A 10318-nucleotide genomic window follows, 5' to 3' on the forward strand; every position below is an offset into this window, starting at 1 on the left:
ATCCGTTAAACGCCGGTGGAGTTTTTCGCGCCTCCATTAAACGTCAGTGGAGTTTTTAGTAGTAATCGAAGAAGAAGAATGAGTGCATCAGCTGTAACGACCCGTCTCCGGTATGATGATTCCTTGGTATTTATTTTGAAGTTTTGCAAGAGGGACTCGGCGAGTTCATAGCCTAACTCGCCGAGTAGGGACGGGATTTCAAGCACGTGTTAGCTGGCGACTCGGCGAGTCCATATTCTGGACTCGGCGAGTCTGTCCGTCTGGGAGAAACCCTAAATCCCCGGGTTGCCCACTATTTAAGCCACCTTATGGCCTCCATTCTCGCCTCCTTCACCCTCAGAAGCTGTGAGAAAACCCTAATTCGTTCTTGAGTGATTTTAAGTGATCTTGTGTGCATTTGTGAAGGCTTGAAGAAGGAGAAGAAGAAAGGAGCAAGGAGAAGGATTGTAGAGCAGAGATTCAAGGGAAAGCAAGAGCTCTTTGAGGTATTCTTCAGATTTCCTTCCCTTTATTGCTTTAAAACCCCGTCTCTAGATCTAGTTGATTCTTTTCTCAAGCCTTATGTTGATATGGAAACCCTATTATGCCGAGATATCCTTAAATCTGTTTATTTAGGAGTTGTAGCACCCAGATCTATTGCCTTTATGGAGCTATTTTGCATATTAACCCTAGATCTACCCCTTTTAAGCATCTTTTAGCCTTTATTCCCTTGTTCATGTGTTTGTACACGTAAAGTTGGAAACTTTACGTGGTAAATCAGCTTATTGGACTCAGATCTATCTTGTGTATGTATTGGATTCGAGCAGAATCGAGTGTAGAATAGTTGCATGGCGGTGACTCGGCGAGTCGAGTCGCGAGTCCCCGATTTCTTCCTTTTGAGCGGTGTCGAGTGGGTCCAGTGAGTAGTGGAGTGGACTCAGCGAGTTTGAGGGTAGACTCAGTGATGGAGGGACTCGGCGAGTTCTTCATACAACTCGGCGAGTCCAAGGCAATCTTCTTAAGCTCAAGAACAACTCGTCGATTTGTTCATATGACTCGGCGAGTCGGATGAAGATTGTCTGAGTTCTTGGATCGAGAGGGTACTCGTCGAGTCGATGTCATACTCGACGAGTAGCCACGAGTAGGATTGAGAAGTGAGATTAGAGACTCAGTGAGTTGGCGGCCCAACTCGGCGAGTCAGGTCAACTGTGGGTTGACTTTGACCAAGAGTTGACTTTGACCTAGAGTTGACTTTGACCAAGGGTAAAAGAGTCATTTTACCCAGTGCAGTGTTTAGTATTTGATTGAGTGTGTTTATGGACTTGTAGCCGGGGAGATACCAGAGCAGCAGCAGTTAGCCCTCAGAGCCATTCACTCAGCAGCCAGTTCACGAGGTGAGTTTCCTTCCAGTAGGAATGGGTCTAAGGCCACAATGCCGACCCGTTTAGCTAGTAGTAGTATTCGGATTTTGATCCGATGCAGTAGTTAGCATGTTTGATGCCTTCGTGGCTCAGACAGGATTTATGTGTGATCATGCTAGTGATATGTTTATGCTATGTTCAGTCAGCTTCGGACTTCAGTCCGATGTCAGCTTCGGACTTCGGTTCGATGTAGGGGACAAGGTCCCAGTCAGCTTCGGATTTCGGTCCGATGTCAGCTTCGGACTTCGGTTCGATGTAGGGGACAAGGTCCCAGTCAGCTTCGGATTTCGGTCCGATGTCAGCTTCGGACTTCGGTCCGATGGAGGGGGCAAGGCCCCAGTCAGTTAGCTTCGGGCTTCGGTCCGATGTAGGGGACAAGGTCCCAGTTAGTCAGCTTCGGACTTCGGTTCGATGGAGGGGGAAAGGCCCCAGTATGTGCTTGATATGTTATCGTATGGTATGTGGTAGTTTGGGGGAGCTCACTAAGCTTCGTGCTTACAGTTTCAGTTTTGGTTTCAGGTACTTCCGCAAGCAGAGGGAAGAGCTCGGGATGATGGCATCGCACACACCACAGCTTCAGCTTTTATCCTGGGAGTTGATTTAGTCTTTGATTTTGATATGACATAGATATGTTTCAGTTTTCCGCACAGTGTTTTTATTATGTTTGGGATACATCACGTATGGTTTTATGATATGACACTCAGATTATGGTTTTTGGTTATATTGAAAAATGAAATTTTTGGGTCGTATTTTTGGGTCGTTTCATCAGCAATGATTTCCAGGGGGAAGGGGGCTGTTTGGTTGCCTTGTTTGACAGGAAGGGAAAAGTAGAAAATGAGAAGCTGTACCAATCAGATTACAACTCCATCCCCTCTCTCCTCTCGCTATGTATGTAGCGATTCCTCTTTGGCGACTCCCCTAATGAATGCTAAGGTGTGGTGTTTTGTGTCCACAGCGAGGCTAACGAGCGATGGTAGCGAGGGTCCCTCCGTTTAGTCTTATAGCACAACCCATTTTGTTACCCTATAAAGTAATTAACATTCTTTTTACTATTCTTTTAAATGTTTACAACATCACCATCACTACACTCGGGTAGGCCATATTTCTTTTCCACACGACTTAAAAAACATGCCATAATTAATACAATCTTGACTATAAGTAGCTTACATATGTAGATAGCTGACATGATATAGTCTACTAATTTTTTGTCATTCAACTTTCGGAATTCCATTATTTATGTATTTGAGAATTCCATTATTTATTTAAGTTATACTGAGGCATTTTATGAAAACGAATATTATGAAGCACCAATATTTTTACTATGATACAAATATGCAATCATCATTTATATAAAAAGAGAACGATACGTTACAACTACTATGAAATTTAGCAACTCTTTTGCTTTAATTAAAAATCCTTACCTTACAACACATGACCATGCATGAATATAAAGATACCTAGCGTAAACTCCACCAACTGTACTATGTACCAATGTGGACGATGAACTCAACTTTGTTTCTTGCTATTTAATCCACCAAACGACATATTGTGTTTCTTAAATCGAATCGATCTTTTTCATGGAGTTCTCTATGATGCAAAACCTAGAATCTCAACCTTTATGGCTCCTTCTTCTACTCACTATTGCTTTTCTTTCTCTTACAAAAACATCCCTCAAACTTTTGAATTGGGTGTTTGTTCATTTCCTCAGACCCGCAAAAGACCTCAAAAAATACGGGTCATGGGCATTGGTTACGGGTCCTACAGATGGTATTGGTAAAGCGTTTGCTTTCCAACTAGCTAGCACAGGACTAAATTTGGTTCTTGTGGGTCGAAACATTGATAAACTAAATGATGTTTCAAGTTCAATTCGAGATAAATTCAAACAAACCCAAATCAAGATTGCAGTGGTTGATTTTTGTGGTGATTTAACTCATGGAATTGAGAAGATTAAGGAAACAATTGATGGTTTAGAAGTTGGAGTTTTGATCAATAATGTTGGGGTTTCTTATCCATATGCTAGATTTTTTCATGAAGTCGATGATAAATTGTTGTGTGATGTGATTAAGGTTAATGTTGAAGGGACCACAAAAGTTACGCGGGTTGTGTTGTCGGGAATGATCGAAAGAAAAAAAGGAGCTATTGTTAATATTGGGTCGGGTGTTGCAGTTGTTATGCCTTCTGATCCTCTTTATACACTTTATGCCGCTACTAAAGCGTACGATCTTCTCCAACTTTAGCTACATTTTTTAAATAAAGATTGTAGAGTATCTAGTATTTTAGTCGTACAAAAATGAAAACTCATATTATATGTGACATCTAAGTCTAACTTTCTTGCACTTGGAACATTAATTATGATTTATGTCACCATGTTGGTGCTCAAACCAGTTATAGGGGAAGGGGCAGACGTGTGTTGTGACACAAGATATGCACTTACATAACCTAATTTTCACCTATTATGGTAATTTACAATAAAACAATTTTTATATATTAAATATTAATTAGTTAATATTGCGTACCATTAAATCACTAATCCAATACATGCATGTGCTTTGATCCAAGTATTATCATTAGTTTTTATGTTTGATGAACCAAAAACATAGTTTATAAGTTCACTTAAAAGCTAGTTTTCAAAAATTTATTCAGATGAACGTTTCAACGAGTTTATTGAGTTTTTTTCTAAATTCTCTCAAATATATCATTTTATGTATTATAGAAAAACTCAATCTTTTACATGCATTTTTATATCATTTTACATATTCCTCATACCTTATGAGCTAGTTTCACCACACATCATGTTTTTATCAATCACGAGCTAGTTTGTTAACATCAAGTCTTTCAACTAGTTCGCAAAACATATCTTAAATTTCGATTGCATTATCTTGTTTTATGTAATTGCTTATACCGGAACTCGTGCGTTTTTATTCTTGATCATGGTATCTTTTTCATAGAGTAAGAGTAGTATTATAAAGAAAATTTAACCCTTTGTTTTCTTTACTTAAAAAATTCCAAAAAAAAAATATATTTGTTCGTACCCATATTATTATTCTACTCCTTCCCTCTTATGTATCTACCTATAAAAACATGCTTTGCACATTGTATAATGTGTTTACATGTTTCCCGAAAGAAGTTAAACGTATGAATCTTGGATCTAAATTTGAAATAGAAATGAATATCCCGTTTTGATACTAGTTTTTATCTACTAATCTGTTTAAAAATGATATTGGTTAAACCCAAATCCTATTAAAAGAAAGCCCTTGGAAGCGTTTAAGACTAAGCTCGATACCAATTGGGCCAAGCTTGAGATTAAGTCCGGTTGAACGCTTTTGCTAAACTTTTTATTATTTTATTTTTGGAGTTTTTGTATAATTTTTCCAACAAAAACAACAAAACTAAACGATGTGTTCCTAAAAACTTTAAACTTGTTGATAGTTATCAACTAATTTAACATGTGTTGCATGATATTAAAACATCGTCTAAATAAATTGAATGAATAATTACCATATATTAAACCAAAATGTTAAATAACATACAACCAATGCTATATAAAAATATTAAGCATCATACTGACAGCTATTAAACATTATTCAAAACTTGTTGAACAAATGTTACATCATATAATTTCCTTGAAGGCGAAACCAATCCCAACCCAGATGAGCTTTAATGAGATCATGCCTAATTCGTGAACACAATTATCAGACCATAAAAGGACTAATTACGGCCACAATGAGTGGAAGTGTTATTATTCATCTTTAGTTGAGATGATTTATTGGTTTTGTTTTATATTTCAGATACATCGATCAATTTTCAAGATGTCTATATGCCGAATACAAGAACAGTGGTATCGATGTGCAATGTCAGGTATGCTAATCTTTTAAAACTAAACAAAATTCCATTTGGTTTAACACTGTGTTAGCATACACAATGATTGACAACCACAACCGATATACACGTCGTTAGACAATTCACGAACCCAATTGGTCCTTGATGACCTATTGACATAGTAACATCAGTTGTCTTGTGCATAAAATGTAAAATAGGTGCCTTTATATGTGGCCACGAAGATGTCAGCACTTAGAAGGTCATCATTTTTTGTTGCATCAACCGACAGTTATGCTCAAGCAGCCATACGTTATATTGGTTATGAACCACAATGCACACCTTATTGGCCGCACTCAATATTGTGGGCTCTTGCAAGATTGCTACCAGAGTATATCATTGAAGCTTGGTGGTTAGGTGTGTGTCTTGCGATTCGCAAAAGAGGAAAGCTCAAAGAATGTAGGAAGAAGAATGTATCGAATTAAGATGTGTGATTATGGCATATATAATATTCATATTCAATATGTTCTTATTTGTTTGCCTTGAGAGAATATGATTAAAGATTTAGAATTAAGAGAAACTTAAACCTTGAACTTAATGTTTTTTATGACTCTTTTTATGTCTAGACAGATTCGACTACAGGGACTCCCAAGACCAGAGAGAGTGGCTGCAGTTTGGGAGTGCGGTTTCGACACATAGGCAGTGACAAGGATGGAGCCAAGATTTTTTAATAAGGGGGGCTTACGTAGTAATAACATATTAAAATATATTTGATCTTTAAATGATAAAAAAAGTCTTTAAATTTAAAAAAAAAAAAATGACAAATAAAAAGATCACTTAAATAAAACTTATATTGTTTTTTTCTTTTTTCTGGATTTCACTATGGATCATACATTCTTAAAATAATGAGCAAATCTAAAAAAAAAAAAAAAAAAAAAAAACAAAAAAAAAAAAAAACAAAACAAACTATAGTATAAATATAGGTATCCAACTATATTTGTAACAGTTTAGTAATAAAAATATATGAGATGTAAATTAATATATATATATATATATATATATATATATATATATATATATATATATATATATATATATAAACCTTACTATTTATAAAAATAAATTTAAGACGTCCAAACCTTTAAGCTGAATGTACAAACATTTGTCAACAAATTACAAAATACAATGCATTAAATACAAATGTAAAATTAATATTGAAACATTCAACTTACATCCTTATCTTACCCAATATAGAGGATTTAAATTTTAAAAAAATCATATATCTTTATCCTTATCTTTATCTTTACTATATTATTAAGGATATTGCCCATTTCTTGAAAATTAAGAGGTACAACATATATTACCTCATGTACAATATATTAAGCATTATACGTATTATACTACACGCTACACGGATCATATACTACTAAACACACTGACATCTAACATATTCACATCGACACCACCAAAGACGCCCCTTTCCTAACTTCATACGGAGGCGGTGATGAACAGATCAATCAAACCTCTGATTTTTTAGATCTGTAACGGAGACTAATGCTACTCAGCATCTTCGATCCTCAACTAATGGCTATCAATGATCTCGAACACAGAGAGGAGGAGGAAGCCGCTGCTGCTAACGACGAAGACACCGCCGCCTTCAATTTTCACCCTAACAGACGCTCTCAAGTCTCAGCATCTTCGATCCTCAACTATAATGGCTATCAATGATCCCGAACACAGAGAGGAGGAGGAAGCCGCTGCTGACGACGAAGACATCGGGGCTCGGGTAGCTCCGATCGCCAGGCTTGAAGCAATCGAGGTCATTAACGGTGAAGAAAACTAGGATGCAATACTTGATCTGTGAGTATTCGACCTTTATCCGAGTTTACACGTTTGTATGGTTTATTATATAAGCCTTTTTCTGATTCCTTCCATTTGAACCCAATAAGGTGTTAAAATACTGGAAATAGCAAACACAGGAATGGCTACTATATCGCCTTCTTCTCCCCCTTCTTCCCCATTCATCACCATTACAGGTTCTCTCGAGGTTGCTCTTCGTTTATCTTTGTGCAATTACTTACTCGATTCATTGGATTATGCATTTAATCATGTTATTTATTGTCCTTAGGCAATTTGACGACTCATAGATTAATCAATTGTGCTGTCAGAAGCAATTGTGGTAAGTGTGTTTCACGATTTAGGAGCGGTGTGATTGTAACAATGTCGATGGAAAAGAAGAATGAGGAGGAGGTATGGATATGGACGGAGAACAAGCAGGTTATGACAGCAGCTATTGAAAAGGGTTGGACCACGTTCATCTTCTCTTCTATTCATCGCCAGCTCGCTACTGATTGGTCTTGTAAGTCTACTGATAATGTTAGTTACTTGCTTCTAAAGGGAGATACACTCGGGACTTCAGTTGTCATGTAGGAAATTTTCATAATTATATGGATCGATTTGCTTTTATATGGATTTTCCTCTCAAAAGCTTAATCAGATGCCTCTAAACAGCTTTCAGCGTAGGTTAGATCATAGATGCTAGCAACACATTATCCATTTTAGCTTAATTTCTATAGAAGCTCTTATAGGTGTCACCACGAGTTACTGATTGCTAAACCTTTATGTCATATTCTAAATCTTCACATTCCTTTTCCACACCTACATTGACATTTCCCACATATCACATACTGTGAGAAGTTATGAGCATATGAATGTGGTAAAATCCAAGAAACGATTTTCATCCATCCTGATTTTATTGTTGCTACACGCAGCAATAGCATTGATAAATCCCATCTTCATTGAAGACAAGAGTCTTTTTGACAACAAGGCTAAATTGGTTGCCACAATTTCTGAAATATCTTCTCCCCAAGAATTGGAGCAACTCCAGTCAGCTTATGAGCATGCAGATAACATTATTGTTGATCTATTGGATTGGCAGGTATATATGCATCATCCCTTTCAATCTTATTCTATATGTCATCAGCAAGATTGCAGACAATTTATGTCATTTACACTTGTTAATTTTATATGTTTTATACGAACATATATTAGTATAATTGGTCTATACGGAAGCTTAAATATCTTAAGAGTTATCCTTACTTATTTTGTTATCACTTATGTTTTTTCAGGTGATTCCTGCAGAGAACATTGTTGCAGCATTTCATGGCACTCACAAAACAGTCTTTGCCATCTCAAAAGGTCTCTCAGAATCTCAAATTTTCTTAGAGGTAAATCTTATAAACCAAAAGTTGTAATATAACTAGAAGGAATTATTTTTATTTGTAAATGTTGCAAATGTTACTATGATCCTAAGACACAAATGAAATCTTTTGGGTTATTAGACATATAGACATGAAATGAGATATTGAGATTTAACCTTAGTGAATGTTTTGATAAAACAGACTGTTGATGGCGTAAGTAAGATAAAAGACGGATATAACCCTGCTACCTGGATGTTGGAAGTTAGTACTTCAGCTCAAGAACTTACACTCGGAGGTGATATCTCGTATGAGCAGTTTCTTAGAGATAGGTAAAATTACCTAATTGTCCATTTTCAAATTTTCATCATTCACAAACTGTTGATTTATAAAAATTTCACTTATTTTGTCATCACTGAAGGATATAATAATTAGATGATTAGATTAGTTTAAAGATAAAATTACTTGTTTGCAAAGTATTGTTGTTATGGAGGGGTATTTTAGACAATTCTCTTGGTAAACAAATGCAACAAGGGTGTCCTTGAATCACTAAAGAAGAGAGCACACATGATGACAGATGGATTCAACAGTTGCAAAAATGTTGTTTGTAATTTCACAGAAGGTTAGCCATTTTCCAATAAAACTGTTCTCTGACCTCATATTTCTTGATATTAATTCTTTCTTATTTATTTAAACTAGATTATGACCCGCGTTAAACACGGGGAACATGAATTAGATACACATTATATTAATGGGTGACATTGTCTTAGATGAATTTTTAATAAAAAAATGTTAGTTAGATTCATTTTAGAGTTTTGAACCAAACTTATTAAATAAAAATATTTAATATTTTTATTAGAACAATTTGGTTTTTTAATACATTATTTTTTAACATAAATGATCTATTTGATCTTTTTTTTATCACAACATAATGCGACTCCTTGATTAAACCATGTTGTATAGTAGTTTTATGAATTGACTTTGTTCGGTGTACCAACACCCATAATGTGTCTTGAGATCCGAATACTGCCGATAAAACATTAAATGAATCGGATTCTGACGCCTACATTTGTAGTACATGGAAATATGTTAGTTGATCAATTGAAATGTAGAAAATGAAATTTAATAAGTGTAGTGTTTGTAGTATTTTTTGTAAAAGAATGTTACGTGTTTGATGGTAAAAAAATATTTCAAATTCAACAATGATTGTGTTATCAATATTGAAGTTTGAGATTGCATAACCATCAACTTTGTTCTTTAAATTATAATGTGAAATTTGAATTTTGAACGACAACTTTTTATCCAAAAGTAAATTCAAAGCAGATAGATAAATATCTATATTACCCTCCTACAAAAATGAACGATTATAAAAATAGATAGACAAAAAGTAAAAATTAGTTTTATGTAAATGATGTTAATATCGATAATCTCATTAAACTTTTGAAGCAACTCTTGTGCGGTTTTTTCCAAAAGTTTCTTTGTATCACGATCAAATAACGTAAATGACACCACACCGGTAAAGTCTTCTACTCTAAAGTTGTTTTGAAACTAAAACCTAATATAAATAAATTCAATAATATAAAATTAAAAATTTTAACCGAAGATTATAATGATGTGTATAAAAGAATTATTGAAAATCTTTGAACAATGAGTTCTTTTTCAAAAAAAATAATAATAATAATAACGGGTTTGAATTTTGAATTATAAATAATGGAGTTGAATTAGGAATAATATTAAACTGATATCTTGTATATAAATAGAATGATATGTTTCAATTGATAAGATAATTATTAAATTTAAAGAGTTTATAATTATTAAAGATTCTATAGTTAAATGTAATTATGTTTGAGTTCTATTTGAGGAAGATGATGTCAGCATATTGATCTAAAGGTGGAAAACGTAGGAT

The 10318-nt window shown here is 34.9% G+C and overlaps 2 protein-coding genes across 2 annotated transcripts; both read left to right on the forward strand.

Annotated features, from left to right (window-relative positions):
* Nucleotides 1-2977: 2977 nt before the first annotated feature.
* Nucleotides 2978-6124, forward strand: LOC111908864 (very-long-chain 3-oxoacyl-CoA reductase 1). Its single transcript, XM_023904661.3, has 3 exons — nucleotides 2978-3615; nucleotides 5189-5258; nucleotides 5438-6124. The coding sequence occupies exons 1-3, from the start codon at nucleotides 2978-2980 to the stop codon at nucleotides 5699-5701; spliced, it is 972 nt and encodes a 323-aa protein (XP_023760429.1). The 3' UTR covers nucleotides 5702-6124.
* A 1075-nt stretch (nucleotides 6125-7199) lies between these two features.
* LOC111908865 (uncharacterized) lies at nucleotides 7200-8824 on the forward strand. Its single transcript, XM_042898726.2, has 4 exons — nucleotides 7200-7575; nucleotides 7987-8153; nucleotides 8344-8442; nucleotides 8617-8824. Exons 1-4 carry the CDS (start codon nucleotides 7437-7439, stop codon nucleotides 8746-8748), a joined length of 537 nt encoding a protein of 178 aa, XP_042754660.1. The 5' UTR covers nucleotides 7200-7436; the 3' UTR covers nucleotides 8749-8824.
* Nucleotides 8825-10318: the final 1494 nt, after the last annotated feature.

The sequence above is a fragment of the Lactuca sativa genome, chromosome 3 (genome assembly GCF_002870075.4).
Source record: "Lactuca sativa cultivar Salinas chromosome 3, Lsat_Salinas_v11, whole genome shotgun sequence".
NCBI lineage: Eukaryota > Viridiplantae > Streptophyta > Magnoliopsida > Asterales > Asteraceae > Lactuca > Lactuca sativa.